Below are 19,338 nucleotides of genomic sequence, written 5' to 3' on the forward strand. Positions count from 1 at the left end.
TAACTGGGGTACATGATGTAACACCACACACAGGGTGACAGCCTTCACACCTCTCACTGTACATGTTTTTGCAGAATGTCCAGCATTCCACCTCAGATGTCTGCTCTGTTCCTCGTACAGTTGTGTTTATCCAGTAATATACTTCTAAATGCAGTCCACTGAATTGTTCTAAGTATCAACATAGTTAAGGGATGGCCTTTACATCCTGCTGCTAATCTGACCTGTTGCAACCTGCTGTTATACTAGCCACCTTCTAGGTTACTCAGAGCATGTATAATGTCTGTCTACCATTGTACATAATCCATGCAAGGCCCTATAATGCATTATTGTCACATATTGTATTTTTTCATTTTTACACTTTTAAATATTTTTTTTGCATAACGGCATGTTTGCGCACTGCTGCACACCATGCAAACATAATACGGGCATTAAAAAATGTATTTTAAATTTGGTTTCATTACTTTTTGCACACACAGGGCATAGTTTTGCACATATCTGTGTCTGCTTTGTTATTTCTGACCCTCGAAATGGGCTTTTATAGCCCCTGTTCACTTTTTAAGTTCATGTACACAGAATTTTTCTGTGTACACTTCGGACTCCAACATGAGATCTGCACGACTACCTATCTGCTTGCTGGATCACTCTACACCCGAATTTGCATGCAATTCACTTGCTTATGAGGTGGTTTGCATGCCACGGACACTACCGTGGTAGCATGCTCATGCATGCCCCTCAGTTCTGTTTCCTGGATCACATGGCTGCTTACTTCCCTGTAAGTTCAATGCCACTATGCCTGCACAGAAAATTATTCCGTGTAGGCTTTATTGAATTCCCCCTACCATCTAGGATACCTGCAAAGGGCTCAAAGTAGGCTCTGCTATAGCACACATTAGTCTAGTCTCAGATATCACAACAGCTCTGTGTTTCAGGCAACAACCATGGCATTTTGGAATACAGTAAAGAACAGCAGTTTCCCCATCAATGATATGCTATTAAGTACTGAAAACATTATTATTGTGTCAAAATTCTAAAACATACAAAACTTACGAAGGACTGTATTATAGCTGCACAAGGTCTAAGAAGACCAGGATACTAACCATTCTTGACCAGAACTGCAAAAGTCACAAATCGCAAATTTTTTTCTTCTTTTGTGCAAAGGCAAACCCACATGAACCCATACTTGCTAAGTAATGAAGTACGAGGTCACTGATCTGGGAAGGAAATGAATGTTCTGTCTTTTGCCTTTGTTGAATCCATTTTTTCCACTGATTCAACTAAATTAATTTGGTGAAAGAATTAAACTGATGGTTGCATGGAAATGTCAAAAAAAACAAAATCATAAGACTAGGTTTTCGAAGTTATATGAAACAAAATAATACCGCTAATCATTTATTGGTTGTATGTGACTGGGCAGTCTAAATGGAACAATTATGTACTTTTACTAGAGAGACCTTGAATTATGCAATTTACAAATGGAAGTGACAGAGTTAACACCACAGCATTTTTGAAGACAACATTAACACAACAGTAATACAGCTCTACACTGAAAAGAACTGACACTCTGCATAATTATGTGGCTGGCACTGCCATGGGAATGGAAGGCTAGGTTTCTTAAGATCCTCACAGACTGCTAACCTAGTAAGTAGCTATGAAGCTAGGAGACACAGTGTAAGCTTTGAAGACCCATCTTTTCAGTCAATGGAGTACCAGGAGAAAAATGAATCAGGACCAAAGCTACGGTTTCATATAAGAGAAGAGATACTTGCAACTACCCAAAAGACAACCATCATAGTGAGACAGTTGGTTAATGTAACAGTAATAACATGAGGGAATGAAAAAAGAAAGTGAGATGGATCACAACGCTGGAAGAAAAAAAACAGAAAAAGGGAATGTTGAAGATGACCAAGTTTGAGTATTGCTTACTGACTGATACAGTGATAAAAAAGGAAAAAAATACAGTGAAAGAAAGGATGCCAAGAAAGGGGAACAAGCAATGGAGATGAAAACTATGGAAAAAAGCTGGGATACAACAGCCATAAGTGCAAATCAAGAATGGGTAAGTTGCAAAGTGCCAGTCCAGTGATGGATTTATACGTCCATGGAGAAAGGTAAAATATTACGAAACTACCAACTCATACAAACTAAATATGATCACACTGGTAATAACCCAACCAAATCACAAAAATGCATGCACCACAAAATGATTCCCACAAAGCCACAGATGCATTCAGACAACAGTACAGGGTGTAGCAACACAGTTTTAAGTACTGAGGAAGACAATGAATAAGAGAAGCTACTCAAGTTAAGACAGTCAGTGAAACAAAGATCGCCCAAACTTGAGCCAGTGGAAATTTGGTTAATTCTGGTAAGTTTTTTTCATAAGAAGCAACACCCTTTTCAAAAAAAGCAGTTAAAACAGTTTTGTTGTAAACAGTATGTAAAAGAATTCAATGAGCCATCCCAGACTTACTTGTAGGACATATAATGGGCAACACTGTCTACAGACAACATACCTCTATTCGAACCTCAGCAGCTACAAAGATATAACACATACAAACCAGTTCCTGCTACAGTAGTAGTAATAAAAGTCCAAAACACACAAGCTATCTGCAAAGACCTTAAAGGAATTAAACCATGTGGCAGACAAACAAGAAGCTTTGGGCTTTGAAAAAGGAGATGAATTCATCATTTGAAATAGTTCCTTTCTTTTGAAGTCAGAGAAACAGGAAAATGACCTGACCTAATAATTAACAAATGTCAAGTTTCCTGTTGGCTGACAGGTTAAGGCAAATAGTCAAAACAGGTAGTAGTGCTTTTGTCAGACAATTGCTGACACAAACAGTGCTCTAAATGGAACACAGACAAATCCTGAGTGGCTGAGCAGCACAGCAAGGAAAAACAGAACTGAAAGATTCCACTCTTGGTCATTGAGCAGTGGCATTACACTGAAAGCAACAGTTAAATGTCCCTTGTCCTAAGATATAGCAACCTCAGAGCCAGTTATTTATATATATATATATACATATATATATATATATATATATATATATATATATACACACATATATATACACATACACACACACACACACACACTAGATGATCTCAATGTACTGAAATCTTGAATTTCAGTATGTCGAGACTGAATAGTGGAAAGTGCATTTACTCGAAACGACACTATGCCGAATGCGGAAGTGTCGAATTTGCCACTATCGTGGTGTTGCGTTCGTTACGTGTGGTGCGGTTTGTGGATTTATCTGGGGTTTCAGGTAAGTGTTGTGTGTTTGAGGATATTGGGTAGGGATTTTAGTGTGTGAGGTGGCGTTTTTTGTGCGTTTAGTGCAACCTTGGAGTTAGAATATATAAGTAGGGGGGTGTGGGAGGTGCAGGGGGGCTTGCCCCCCTGCTTATAGGTAGGTTAGGTGTGTTTCTGTATGCTGTTATGTTTAGTTAGGTAGGTGTATGTGTGTGTGATTATGTCCTGGTGTGTGTGTGATTATGTCCTGGTGTGTGTGTGTGTGTGTGTGTGTGTGTGTGTGTGTGTGTGTGTGTGTGTGGGAATGGTCATGGTTGTGGTATTCATGTTCATGGGTTTTCGTGTATGTGGGTTTTTGACTATTCAGTCTCGAAATACTGAAATTCGACATTTCAGTACTTCGAGATTGCATAGTGAACCCATATATATATATATATATATATATATATATATATATATATATATATATAAGAAATAGGTGTGATACAGGGTGACCAGTCCTTTATATAGGTGATATAGTGTCTATGCACCTGAAGCTAAGTACTTTTCTTCTCAATCCATGACTGTGATGAATAAATATAGAACATAAAAGATGGTAGCTGCATTGAGAAGGGTGCTTACTTGAGCTGAACTAGTCTGTGATATTTTTGCATCTGTTATTTTGCTGTTTATATTGTTTTGGAAAGGAAAAAATTGCCTCTGGTTTGTAAAGCTGTTATACCATGTACAAATTGCTTCACTGCCTCAGTCTGTAATACTGTTTGTCAAATGTAGAATGCAAGGAAATTAAGTCAGTGAAATATACATTGATAACAGGTACTTCCGGAAGCATAACTTTTCCAGTTTTGCTGTCAAACAGCTTTAAAGTCATCAGAGTGCTTATAACTGCATACATATGATTAATTAACTATTATGTTTCAGTAATAAGTTAGCAAAACATAAAAAATATACATTTTCAAAAACACACCAATAATGCAACTGAGATGGGCACTGGATAAATTACATTTCCATAAAAGTCTGGAAATTTCTCTATTATTTTTACACAGACACTGTGTTATACTGCTGCATGCTTAGTCATATATGATGCTGTTACATTCAACACATTTCTAAACATATTCTGAAAACATTTTAAACTTCCCACCACTTCAGACCTGTTATGTAATACTGCTGTCTTCAGAGAATTATGGTATTTCTAGAGACAAAATCATGAATTTATTCTTGCTTTGCTTCTACTACGGAGTGCAAAAAAAGCTCTGCTGCATTAAATTTTAAAACTTCAAAGTCTCATTCTAATCAATGCAGAGATGTGAAATTATTAATTTCATTTTTTTTTATGAAAACAAATAGGATATAATTCTGTCTTCTGGATGACAGAACCTGGCTAACTGTGGATGTGGTTCTCTTGGAGTATCACATTTGATTTGAAAGTTGGGGTACAGATTTAGATACAATTCCGCATGGTAGACTAACTGGAAAGCTAGCAATCCATTAAGAGATCATGAGATTAGCAAACTACATCAGGAATAGCCTGAATAAAACATGATGGATGGCAATGATAAACAAAATTCAGTTTCAGAAAGAAAACTGACAAACATGATGCCACAGTAATTAGTTCAAAGGCCAACCATTTCCAATAACTTTATACCAGATATTCTTATAAAACCACAATTGAAAGGTGAACTGCTGTACAGCTAACAGCAATACCTACAACAAAAAGGCCATTCTGAGAGCCGTGGGAAAATGGTGATGGGGTCTTATAAATATATAATCTAAAATGTAAATGCAGAGATGAGATGAGAACAAAATAAAATATCTTGGGCTATACAATCCAACAATACCGGGGAGGAAATAAGACGTCTGAAAGAAGACAGAACAGACTTTTTAAAAAATCATATAAAATTTCTTACAACAGGCAAAACAGTTTGATAAATCTATGACAAAATAGCAGAAAAAATTGCAATACAAATGGTGACTTAAAGAAGTCAAAAGATAAAGGCAGCAAAGTGACTATGCAGATCATAAGCACAACCTCATCTGAAATGCTCACAAAACAGCATGACAGAAGACTATGACACCCAAGTACACAGCAGAGAAGAACAGGGGAACAAAGGTATGACAGCACTCTACAGATTCTAAGAGCAACAACGTGTTGCAATGTTGCATCCTGCAGACAAGTCGATTTTAGGAATACTACACAATACAGAGACTGGACAGAGGTAGAAAATATGAAATACAAAAAAAGTTTCTTCAGGAAAAAGATTACTTGGACATAGAAAAGTTTTTTCAGAGATGGCAGAAACAAATCAGAATAAATTAAAAACTAAATGTCGGGCATAACTGAACTGCAGAAGTTTTGAAGGTAATGTTAAGATAAGCGAGGCGAGGAGGTGGAGCTTTTACACTAAGCCCTGGGGAAAAAAGAAACATCATCATGTCCTTAGTAGCTTTCATGTCAGCTGCTCTGGGGATGCTTCACAGTGTTTGATCCTTTTCTTTTCAGATACTATACCTCTACAGCTTACCAATGCACATTGTTTAGGATTCTCCCACTTTGGGCAGCTTTAGAAGATGCCTAAAAACTCACATTTTAACTTAGCTTGTATTGACAGCTGTAATCAATACTTAACTATTTTTTGCATGGTTATTAGTATATTTGTTTTATTGTTTATCTATTTATAACTTTAGTTTGCAGCATGCTTTGACTCAACTAAAATATAAAATGTTTTGAGTCTTTACTGATAATTTGCTACAAAATGCATTACATTATGTAATGCATTTTCTAAAAATGCAGGTAATCTAAATTGTTTACCATCCTGCTTTTGCTTATTTTTCTTTCTGTATGAAATTAAATATATTTGTCAATGTATGTTTCACATTTCGGTGTACATATGTCCCTTTACTGCTATCATTTGGTTCAGGTTGTAGCTGAAAATGGTTCTTGAACCAGTCCACCCACCCTGTTAATAAATGAGTGAATAAATAAGCAAACTTGAACCTACTTGGTTTCTACATTTCATTGCAGTATTGAAAAGTCTTTAATGACCCTGTATTGTTATGGAAATCTGCTTGCATACATATCAGTTCTCACTTTTATAATTTCATGATGCACACAAATTTATTTTAGGCACTGACCTGTGCTCTTCTTCTGGAAACAGCGTGGCTAAGGAAATAGCACATAGTCCAACATAGGCAAACCTTCCTGGCTCGCCCAAGAGCTTTCCTACCATTTCAGCTGCTTCCTCTTCTTTAGCCACGTCACTCGCTTTTGCAAGGAAGGTTGCTCTGTTCTCATCTGTGGTATTCTCATTCTTGTCTACAACAAAAGGACATAAAATCCCATTCCACATGCTTAATTTAAGAACAAAATAATACTAGCATTGCTCTTACTTAACAGAAAACATTTACATGTAAAGGTATTTACATTTTCATAATATCACAAAGATATTCTAGTAGAAGTTTAAAAACCTTAGATGATACTGATATCTAATCTTTTTTTAAAGAAAAATGAGCAAATAAACAGCTTCTTATAAAAGCTCATTTTAAAACACAGCAATGTGCCACTTTTAATCCATATGCAAGAATGCATCTATAGTCCAGGGCTGCAAAAATGTAGCACACATCCTTATAACTTACAATGTCTGGTGCTGGACCAATGTATAGAACATGTAGTATACAAAAAAAATTTTGCAGGGAAGCATATAAACTACTGCACTCTTGTTCTACAACAGCCTTCAAACCTGCACTGTAAATAAATAATAATCCCCAAATGCACTTTTGGTAGACCATTTTAATAAGGTATAGTAACCTAAAGTTGTCTATATTTTATATATAAGCACACCTTCCTCACAACATAAAAGCAAATTGTTATAGAGAGCTGACTTCAATACTTCTGGGTCAAAATCTTTACAACACACACCAGTCCTAAACTGGATGCAACAACTAGCAGGCTAAAGTGTTAATATTTTATTACAATGAAAGACGAGTGTAGAGGAGTTTTACTTAACACAGTCAGTCTAAATTAGTTTTATTTTATTATAATCATATTGCTCCTAGGATGCTTTGCTTTATCAAACTGCATAATTATGTTATCCTATAACATAAAAATAATAAAAATCAGTCTGAAATGCACTATATTGGGTCTTCTTTCAATACAGTGCATTTATTTACCTACTGTATAGTTGAATAATGCCTGCCTTCATATTTTCTAGGGACTACAACAGCAGGAAAACATCAATCCTTCGCTCTTGCTGGCTGCTTCTCTTGTAAATGCCCCATCCTGTAAGAGAAACTCTCATTTCTGGTACTCAGCTTGTTTTTACAGAAAACAAAACCTGCCTTTAAGTAGAGTCAACCCAGTGGCACAGAAGGATAAAGTCCTGACTACGGCCCGGATGACCAGTGTTTCAACTAGTGGCTCAGGTGCTTCATGTAACTGGTAGGGAGGACACAGCCAGCCATGGGCTGTAGCAGTACTTAAGGAGGGGAGTCAGGGACATGTTTGAGTCTTCCCATGAGAATCTCTGCTGACAATACAAGCAAAGCCAGCGACTAACAGTATCATAGCTCTCCCCCTGATCGTCCCAATTTAGAAAACAACTGCACCTCACTATAAGCTAAAAGCAATTAACAAGAAAATAGCCCCTCCCCTCCCTTTTCAGCAAACTCCAGAAGGGATTCTAAGTACATGAAGAGAAAACCTGAGAGATTCTGCTCCTGATGACCCCAAAATTTAAGGACATTGTTAAGGCTCAGGACCCACTCCAATACTGTGACTGCAATGTCCTAAAAAGCTGACAGCTGTTTCATCCTCACAAATACCATCTGTTTCTTGCTAAAAATCCTTGTAGGACAGCCTGTGCCTGTGGTATCCAGAACTCAACTAGCAGCTCAGGTGCTTAAAGGTGCAGGCAGAAAGGATGGCTGTGCTCACCTGGGGGGAATGGTAGTTCCCATCTACCTCAAGCTTCTGCTCAAATGGCAGTGCCTCTGATACACAGCAGAGAACCATAGTGAAGTAGGGAGATAGTGCCAAGAAAGAAGAGAACATGGCCACCCAAGCCAGCAACACTAGCCCTGTTGAGACATTTGGGGGTATGCGTGCATAGATAAGGGGGTATGTGTGACCCTTGAAGTGACACAAGTGTTCATATCACCACCAGGGGTGCACTCAAGATAAAATAAAGAAAAAATGCTTATTAATGGGTTGTTGGCTGACAAAAGCACAAATTACTCTCAAAGCTGACCTGATGTTGGCCACTTTGAACAGGGTAGTATCTAAATGAGGGAAGGCTTGTTGGCCAGCAGGCATGCGGAACAAAAATAATGCAAAAACAATCCTAGTCAGACACAAACATCTCAAAGGCCATGCTTAAGAAAGACACAGTTCCTTCATGCTGCAGTGAACTATTACCCCCTCACTGAGAAGCAGAGGGTGTGTGTGTGTGTGTGTGTGTGTGTGTGTGTGTGTGTGTGTGTGTGTGTGTGTGTGTGTGTGTGTGTGTGTGTGTGTGTCAGTGGCTGTGAGGATGCTAAATCATAATTCAAAGTTACTCAAGACAGTTTTTGGAGTAATATATCTGAGAAGAGTGTTGAAATGGTAACTCAGATAGCTGACTATGAGTTCAAGGGCAGTTTAAGGACCCAGCCTGCAACAGTGTCAAAAGCTTCATTTAGTCTAAGTCAAGTGTATTTAATCTCACAGATGCAGAGAGCAATCAGAAGGACATCATGCCTGGTTACAGATAACCTCCTTTGTTGACGATATCAAAACATTTTACAGATACCACATTCCATGGTTCTTTGCTATTCAGTCTTGAAGAAGACAACCCAACTACAAGGGATGAAGATGAATAGCCAAGATTTACTGGAAACTGTGGTAATCTGTTACACTCACTCAAAGTTTCTTTCAGTAATACAAATAGCCAGAGACCATGTTTCTTGTGAGAATGACGGGTACAACAGAGGAAACAAGGCCAGCAGACTGCTGCAGGTCAAAAACAGGGATACAGCTACAGTTGCTTCTGTACCCCTCTGCAACATCAGGCGTCCAAGCAAGAGTTCACTGACCCACCTTCAGCATGATTATCCACCCATCGGTCCCTTTTGCAAAGGAGCAGTAAAACAGATGCATCCATCACAGACCTGACAGCCCACCTCCTGTCACATTAATTGTAGAATCTTTGTCCCCTTTCTAAGGCCAAAAGGCATATGGGTGTCTATTGTTCCCTATGTTCCTTCTTTCTAAAACATATGCATATGGCATACAATGGTACCATATAGAGTATATGTATGCACATTCCTTTCCTTGTCATACTAACAGCCTTCTCTCCTTGTAACACTACACAACAGCATGCTCTTGAATGCTGATACTGGTCACTATCAAAGGAAACTCCTCTAGTCTCTCTCCTCAAAATTACATACAGGCACGGGCACTGGACACTTATTATTCTATCCCCCAGCCAGCCCTCTGGTACCCAGTCCTGCAGCTCAAATTAAAACTCTCCTCTGCACCAGCAGGGTGGAACAAAAAGCACACCTATGCTACATGAGTAGTGTTGAGCTTTGTCTGAGTCTGACATTATTTCATTATTTGCCAAAAGAGCATTTAGTGTTTTTTTTTTTCCTTTGCCAGCTAGGAAAGATCACCGAACTGTCTATAAACACACAAGGAAAAAACAAATCTTTTGTTTTAAGTAAGGAAGCAAGATTCCAGTAAATGTGGGCAGTTCATCATGGCCCATTGCTGTCTGCTGTCACATTCCAAGATGGCAAATTCTGAGCAGATTTACTTCCCCCTTTGCAAAAATTCAGTTTCTCAGCAGATCAATGTCCAATGAGAAATGCTGTAAATACTCCTCTTTAATAAGGACTCCATACTGTATACTAATGGAAGCCTTCAGCAACTACAGCTCAGGGTCTCCTTTATACTATTTCCCCTTAGCTCTAAGTCCCCACCTCTTTAGTCACATCAGACAAGAATCTGCCAACCAGATTTTGTTACCCCAACTCAGTCCACATCATCCCTTTTTCCAAAATCTCCTATCACATTCCAAGATGTTCACGTGGAAACTTTGTGATTTAATGCAGATCTTCACCCAGCCGTTACAGATTGATTAACCATCCCCTTGACATTAAATATAACTACTTGGTTCCTCCAGTTCCAGAAGATTCCAGAGCATCATGTCTTTTGTGTGATGTGGTAAGAACCGTGACAGCTGCCAGAAACATATGCTACACAGAAGACTAACTGCAGCAAGTTAGAAGATAACTGTTTGTGCAACTCTGATGCATTTCTGGATTGTTTGCAGACCCTTGTTGATGCCATTATCTATTATACTCTTGTTAATGCTCATTTTACAATTATTTCCAACTTTCATGATGATGAAAGTGGCCATTCCTTAACTTGCACTACAACTTTTTATGACATTCTATTAAGGCACTTTCTAGCTCCATCTCAAAGTTTTCATTATAGTTCCTATGATTTGAGTTTTATCCAGAAAAATGTTAACTTAAACACCTTTAAAACTACAAATTCAGCAGACCCCCTAAAAAATTAATTAAATTAAAAATTCATTAAATTTACAGTTACAATTACATTGACAAGAAAAATCCCATAAACCTTGGGCTGTTTTAGCTCACAAGCCTTATCTAGTTTCTCATAAAGACAGCTGCATCTCTCAAAGAAAATTCCACATTTATTCCCAAAGTACCAAATATTCAAATACTGATCAAATATCTCCCAGTCTTGCTTTCCTCTCATATAAAACAAAGACAATGTCATATGTGTTGTACAATTCCAACAGTTCTCTCTATTATTTCTATTCTACAACAGCTCCTTTGAGAAAAGGTCCTCAATTCATATCCCCTCCTCCACCCCAAAAAAGGCAGCAGGCTATAAAGCTGTCCAATATCCAACCACTGGTCTTTCTAGCTGTCTATTAAAATGTTTTATTTTTCTGCTATCAGCAACATGGGATATCTATCATAATCAAATGAAAACTATACTCACAAGGTCAGTAGTCAGGTCTGTCACATTTTCATAGAAAAGCTTTCACTGATATTTACACAGTTGCTACACAGTCTCCCCATCAAAACTACCATTGTTGTCATTGTCATCATCAACCTCCCTTTTCCCATTTTTTTTCTACATGGATTAGGGTGCCATGTCAACTGTCACCATTTCTCATGATTCAGTGCCATTCTCCTACCTTCTTTGGCAGTTATGCCAAACTGTTACAGGTTTTCCCTCAAACAATCCATCCACCTCTTTGCTTGACACTCTTGTTTCCACTTACCTTCTTCTTGTCTATCCCAAATTTTCTTCACCAGACTGTCTTCTGCTTTCCTGCACATGTGCTCAAACCACCGTAATCTGTGCTCTTTGACCTTCTCTGCAACTGGAGTGACTTTAGCTTCTGCTCTGATGTTCTAATTTTTTCATCTTTCCCATCGTGTGCTTCCTACCACCCACTTCAAGCACTTCAGCTACCTCACCTCTCGCTTTCTCAACTGCTTTGCCTTTACTGCCCAGGTTTCTGTACCATATAACAGTTCTGGTCACACCACTGTTTTCTACAACTTACATTTCAGCTTCATTGGCAATCTTCTATCATACACTACTCCTGACACACTGTGCCAGTTGGCTGCAGCCCCTCTGATTCTAACTTTCACCTCCTCATTCAGACTTCCCTTCGTTCACCCAGCCCTCCTAAATATCTGAAGATGTTAACCTGTTCCACTGTTTTCCCTTCTACCTCAATTCTCAGCTTCTTCTGATTTCCCAATTTCTTGAAATAACAACGGTCTTACTTGTACTCAGTTTCATACCATGTGCCTTCAGTTTTGCATTCCATTCCCCTATTCCTTCCTGAAGGTCTTGCTCACATCATCTGCGCACAACAACTTTGTTGATCTGTTCCCGCCTATCTACTTGCTAATACAGTCCATTACCAGTATGAACAGCAATTAACTCAGTGCAGAGTCCTAATGCACACCCATTCATGTTTGGAACCCCTCTGTGAGACCAAACACTGTTTGTACTGGAGTCACTGAGTCTGGCATACTGAACTGTCGCAAGACTGCCCATATCAACTTTCTTGGGAGCTTGTTATATGCTTAATCAAAGTCTAGGACTATTCAGTTGAACTCTTGCCTCATCTCCAGCTTCTTTTCATCTATCTGTCTCACTGTAAACACTGGGACAGTTATGCTTCATCCTGATTTGAATCAGAATTGCTCATCTCTCATCTTTCTTGCTACTGCCTTGCATATGTGTTTATCAATCACCCTCTCCAGAACTTTCATGCAATATGACAGGAGTTTGATACCTCTATACTGCCCACAATTGTGAATGTCCCCTTTAATCTTGAACACTGGCACCAGTAAGCTTACTCTCCAGTCATCTGGGATACACCTTTCTCTCCATACTGTTATGAGCTATTTCTTCCCTATCTCATTCAACTCCTTAATAATATCTGCTGTGACCTCATCTGAGCCTGCTGCTTTCCCTGACTTCATTTTCCTTACTGCTGTTCTTGCTTCTGCTATGATGGGCTTCTCCTCATCTTTCATCATAGGCTGTGTCTAAACCAGTACAGCTTCTGTGGGATTTTTTTCATTTAGAATCTATTGGAAGTACTCCTTCCATCTGCTTTGCATGTCCGGTAGACAGGCTGTTGCTGGGATCCCTTCCAAAGGGTGTCTACCTTCTTTATCTTTCTGGCTTTGTCTTGAAACTTGATAGAGTTTCTTTCTGCTATCTACTGAGTCACTTTCCAGAAGACAGTAGAGTGCCTCTGCTGCCCTGCTCTTTGCTACTACAACTCCTTTCTTACTCTCTTTGTTAGCTAACCAGTATTCCTTCCTAGCTTGGTCCATCTTTTCTATCTCTTGCTTTTTCCTGCATCCCTTCTTTCTTTTGATGACTTCCTGAACTTCTGCATTCACAAGCTTTCCTCATGTAAGTTATTTCCATACTTGACTCGGACGTTTATCTATTCTGTAGTCCTCACACATGCTGTTTTGAAGCACTGCCATTCTTATTCAAATCCACCTAGTTCCTCTTCCTCCAGAGGTGCTAGAACCCAGAGTAATTCCTTGAACTCTTGTGCTTTTTCTCCAATCAACGTCCAGGTTTTTAGCCTAGTCCCTGTTGACCTTGGGGCCTTCTCTGACCACCACTTGATTGTGGCAACCAGTGGTTTATGCTGTGGACTGACTGTCTCACTGGGGATGACTTTGCAGTCACTGATTATATCTCATTGCCCTTTCCGAATTAGGAGGAGCTCTCCCCAAGTTGCATGTTGGCCATTCTGGTATGTGATCTTGTGACTAACTGCCTTGCTGAACCATGTGCTAGTCACAATCAAGCCATTTGCCAAACAGAAGTTTAGAATGCCTTCTCTTCTTCTTGATTCCTCTTGCACCACTCAGGTGGACCCAGGGAGTCCTCATATCATGTTCTGTCTAGCCTGATATGTGCATTCAGGTCACCTATTATCAAAACTAATTTATGTTGCTCTGCTTTATCTAGTAGGTCCTGTAACTGTTGGCCAAATGCCTCTTTTCCTCACTATCACAACACTGCTATGGGGCATAGACTGAGATTATGAACAGTGTCCTGCCCTTACACTGGAGTCTCACTGCCATTGGTCTGTCATCAGTTCTGACAACATCATTCACGGTTTTCTAAAATCATTCCCACAACAAAATTTACAAACATTTCTAGTCTGTCCTCCTTCAGAGTAGTAGTCGCTGGATCCCAAGCCAAGTGGCTTTGTTGCACTGCCCTACCATCTTGTCTCCTGGATACATAGGATGTTCAGCTTCCTTCTCATCATCGTGTCATCCACTTCCAAGCTCCATCCTGTCAGGGAACTTACACTGAGTGTATTAATTCTTAGTTCTTGTTTGGCATGTTGATTGGTTTTACGTAGAACTTTCACTCAACATAGCTATCCCAGGTAATTCAAGCTGGGCAGCCAGTATCTTACTGACTCAGGGCTGCTATGCTTTATGACAAGACCACACTGCCAATAGGGGAACATAGACACCTCCCACTATTAGCATGGGCTCCTAGCATAGGTCAGAGTAGGCCGGGTCCTCGACCCACTTATTACCAGCAAATACCTGTGCCCATTTGGTGACATTAATCAACACAACCGAATCACCTAGAGCCATATTTTACACCATAAAGTGAACAGTCTTGACAAGACACGCAGTCTGCGATTAGTGTTTTCCTATCTTGAGGATACTGCACACCATAGCTGATACCCAAAGTGGTTGGTCTATACAACTCTTCTCCCAGGTGGCACCATCAAGACTTAGTACTGCCACCCACAAATGTGTCTGAGGTGGAAACACTCAGCATGTTTTTGGGAGGTGGGAGAAACCCTGGAGAGATACAGGAAGAACATACAAGCTCCATACAGGCAATGGCCGGCAGTCAGGATCAAATCTTGTACCTTGTGCATGAGAAGTGAAGACCTTAATCATTATGCCAACGTCCCATCTCACCGGCTCCCCACCACCTCTTCTGTAAACGTTATAATTTGATCACAGTTTTTGATCTAAGGGGTTCTTTTCTAATTGTGTTCGCAAAGTTATTTTTAAAGCCATCTCTGAGTCCAATATAGGAAAGGAAATCAATTAAAGCATTAGAGAACACAAATCATGTAACTGGGGAAAGAAAGAATAGTTTAGCCAAATGGAACCCCATTGAAAGGATCACAAAAAACAAAAAAAACTCTTCCTTCTGCTCAATAACAATAACAAACAGTCTGAATTACATTACTAAAGAAATACGGTACAATTTTCATGTGTTGCATAGGTTCATACGTTGGTACTAGGCTATCGGACCTACAAGCCTAGCCATAACAATTCCCTGGATATTTCTTCCCACAATATTTACTTCCCTGGACCCCTGTCTAGCAGGGTGACTGACGTGTTCCCCGGGGTGAATTTCCTATCTCCCATCCAATCGTCAAGGTTCCTTTTGAAGAGGGCCAAGGAGGCGCTCTGCTTGACATGTATGGGCAGTCTATTCCAGTATGGGGAGTTTCTGGGTCAGGAACCTATCCCTCCAGCATGTTTTGTTTATTGTGATGACACAGTTTAGATCCCTGGAGCATGTAGCTCTGAGGGATTGGGATTTCTTTAAGTGTTGCATGTCCAACAGCTCAGGGTTTGACACGGCCTTGTATGTTAAGCAGAGATCGCCTCTGAGTAGACGAAATGCACAGAGTATAGCTGGAGTTTTTTTAGATGGTCAGCATAGGGCATCTGCTTTAGGCCTGTGATTCTTTTAGTGAGGTACTTCTGCAGCCTTTCCAGTTGTTGCAGATGTCTTGTGAAGTACATACCAAATGGGTCGTTGTACTCTATAATGGGTCTAATGAAGGAAGAGTACAGTGAGACAATGACCTCTTTTTTTCTGGATAAAAAGCCCTTAGTGATGAGGTGTGCCACATAGAAGGATTCCTGACTGTTGTGGTGATGTGGTTATCGAAGGTGAGTCCACTGTCCATCTGTGTCCTCAAGTCTCTCATCACACTTTAGGTGTTTAGTGTACTGCCACCTATGGGGTAATTCATGGGTACATGTTTTTTTCCCAAAGGGGATAACTATACATTTCTTGACATTAAGCTTGAGCCCATGGCTCTGGCACCAAGCATCTGTTTCTATAAGGCCCTTTTGTAGAATATCCACATCATTTGGGGATTCAATTCATCTGCAAACTTTGTTAGCCGGAGTCCCTTAGTGTTGGCCTGTACTTCAGAGAAGTAGATGCCAAACATGAGCGGTCCCAGGACTGAACCCTGAGTTACTCAATTTGTCACTTGTCTTGAGTTGGATTTGGAGACGGGAGCTGGATTTGGAGTCAGCTACTTTTAAAGTCTGGGTTCTGTCAGTAAGCCAGTTGGCAACCCATCGAGTGACGTAGGGATTTATGCCAAGTTTAGTACATTTATCGATGATTCCAGAGTGGGGGATGGTGTCAAAGGCCTTGGCGAGGTCCAGATAGGCTGTGTGGACAGCCTTACCCTTGTCCACAGCTCTGGAGACTAATTCAAAGAAGTCAATCAGGTTCAGCAGACAAGATTGACCCTTCACAAACCCAAACTGGGTGGGGTCCAGTGTTTGAAGGTTACCAAAGTCTTTGTTTATAAATTCCATGATAATGTGTTGCATGCCCTTACAGATCAGGTTCGTCAGACTGATGGGACGGTAGTTCCTGTGACCCCTTGTGGAGTGGGATAACTGTAGCTGTGCACCACTCAGTGGGCACAAAGCCTGAGGTGAGGCTATGATTAAACATGACACTTAGGTGAGGTGCCAGTTCATTTTGTAGTTCATTTAGTACACAGCCCGGGATGTCGTCTGGTCCCACGGATGCTGTATTCTTAGCTTTGGAGAGTGCAGTTTCTACCTGTGTGGCCGTGATTACCAGAATTTGGCAAACTTTTGGTATTGAGATGGGCTCTTTAGGGGGTGAGAGGGGCTGAAGTTGGCACTGAATCGATCTGCCAGGATACTGCCAATATCCTTGGGATCAGTATATTTAATGCCATTCGGTAGTAGCTCAGAGCAGATCTGAGCATTGCCATTTAGATTCTTGACATAACTATAGAATGCCTTGTGGTTGTCTTTGGAGGATTTTATGACGGATCCCAGCTTCTTATTGAGGCTGGTAAGGGAGTTTTTTACATCCTGGGATTTTCCTCTTTTCTGCAATAGTTTTTTCCTTCTGTTGTATAGTTTGTTTATGGCAGGGGACCAACAGATTGGCTTCCTTTTCTTGGAAGAGCGCGTCTTGGTTCTATTTGGGATGGCACGATTCATGCACAAGTGGACGTGCTCGTACAGTGCCTTAGTCTAGGATTCAACAGTTGAACTTTCAGCTCTTTCTGTTTCCCCCCTCAGAAACATACCTTACATTTTTAGAGTTTTAAAAAGGAAGACAGGAATAAATTCCCTCTCTCCCCAACCTGAGAACAATTCAATCCAAACAAATATTATAGGGTATGGTACTAGTCATGCCTATTTTTAATAGTAACTCTCAAGCAACCAGAAACTACAGTTACCCACTATCTACAATCCCCATGGGTGCCGGTTAACAGGGAGTTTACTGTATTTTAATATTACGTGAATGATCCTATTACTCATGAGTGGGATTCATATTTTTTCATGATTCAAATTGATGCAAGTCCCTCTCACTGATTTGTATTATGGAATAGCAAATACAGCATGTGAATGCAGCTCTTGAATACAACATTGTGAATACTATTGCATAAAGCATTCAGTGTAAGGGACTTAGCGAAATATAAATGAGCATTTTGTTATGCTTTGCTTCAGTTATACTGGATTCATAAATGGTTGAACAATGCAGTACTGGAGCTTGCTGCATGCCATATTATGATAGACCACAAAGTGGTGTGGCCTTAGCTGCTACTCTGATAGTCAGATTTTCCTGCGTTTGTTTATGGTGGAAAGCACTGTACAAAGGCTGACAGCTGCACTAAAAGATGCTTTCCCACCAAGAGGTTTCCATCTCTCTTGATGCACTATGCAGCCTGCTCTGTAGACTGCAAAGTTATACTGAGTTTTGCAAGATGTATGGTGTTGTGGAAGCAGAAGCACAAAAAGCAGCTGCAAAATGCAGCAAATTCAAGATACACACTTAAAGCAACCCAGCACATCAGCGCTGTAATACACGTTAGGTATAAGGGGCACCAGCTCCATGCCAAAAGGGATAAAACCCTGACTGCAGTTATAGCAGTCCGAGTTCAGTATATGAGATTAAGTCTTGGAGGAGCTGGAATGGGTATGACAGTAAGACAGTGAGGGTCAGCTTGACCATTCCAAGAGAAGTAGGCAATTCAGCTGATGTAGAACTAACATCTCTTAGAGACTTGGCAGAAAAGCAACAGTGTATGGAGTACAATGGATGCTCTATCTTACCACAAAGACCATAAAGCTGTAGTCAAATATCACTTTATATGTGGAGGCGTAAATGCACAACAGGGACAGTACTGCAGCTCCACTTTGGCAGTGTGTCCACTGGCCACTAGGGAGGTTTAGAAGTAAGCAAACATTTCTCGATCCCCACCTCTCATCTCTCTCTCTTTTGGCATCCTCAGACAACAGGAAAGAAGGAAATAAAGAATGGCAATTGCAGATGGGGGGGGGAGGGGGTGATCATGAAAATGGGAGGAGAAACCAAGAAAAAAGAGTAATGTGAGGGGACTTCTGCAATATCTCCATATTCATCTGATGGTAAGTGTTACTAATATCAAGCAGGTTTGCTACCCTTAGGTGGTGCTGCGGTAGCGTTGTCGCCTCACAGTAAGACTCTGTCCTGTTCGAGTCTCAGCTAGAGCGTCTTCTGTGTGAATGTGTGGAGACATGCGTAAATGGGCGTACCTTCGTTGAAGGTTGTGCATCAGGGCCGGCAACTCAGCATGTAAAATTCTACTGCCAATCATTAGAAGACCGGAGTTCCGCTGTGGCGACCCCTAACCTAAGGCCGAAAGACACAACAACAACTGCAGTACTACACTGTGCATTAAGAATACTCCTCAAGAATCCAACCCATGTCTACACTTCTCTACACCAAAAAGACACCCCATTGCATCTATACAAAAAGGTTCATGTTATGAACACAGGACTACAAAAAATTTATAAATAATGTATATAATTAATACTTAATATGTACCACAAAAATGGAAAATTAAAAATAGAAAACACATCTAGTCAAAGGCACCAACAATAAGAACTGCATTTAACGGCACGTGCACCACTGAAATGCTTTAATGTGTGGAGCAAAAATATAAACCACTGCAATTTATTAACTTCCAGAACAGTATAACTGACAAGACTACAATGCATATTCAGAAATATTCAAAATCCTTTTAGGATAAATTGCCAGTTAATATACTGCCTCCCATCATTAAACACAATACAGATGAACAGAATCAGGAATCTGACTGTCAAGTCTCAGCCCAAACTTTATTAGAGGATGTCAGGCCTAGATAAATTGCTGCTTAACTCAGAATAAGGCCCAGGCAATGTGACCAAAAGTATTA

At 40.1% G+C, this 19,338-nt stretch overlaps 1 protein-coding gene across 3 annotated transcripts in view; it reads right to left on the minus strand.

Annotated features, from left to right (window-relative positions):
• The window catches only part of TMCO4 (transmembrane and coiled-coil domains 4), a 1,335,578-nt gene that overhangs the window by 1,270,741 nt on the left and 45,499 nt on the right, over window positions 1-19,338 (minus strand). For all 3 annotated transcript variants that reach the window (XM_044061794.1, XM_044061793.1, XM_044061795.1), the window contains exon 2: window positions 6,389-6,569. In XM_044061794.1, the coding sequence (XP_043917729.1) occupies window positions 6,389-6,569 (181 nt within the window). The remainder of the gene's footprint in view (window positions 1-6,388; window positions 6,570-19,338) is intronic.

Source organism: Protopterus annectens, chromosome 2.part0 (assembly GCF_019279795.1).
Source record: "Protopterus annectens isolate FY-2018-M chromosome 2.part0, PAN1.0, whole genome shotgun sequence".
NCBI classification, from domain to species: Eukaryota; Metazoa; Chordata; order Ceratodontiformes; family Protopteridae; genus Protopterus; species Protopterus annectens.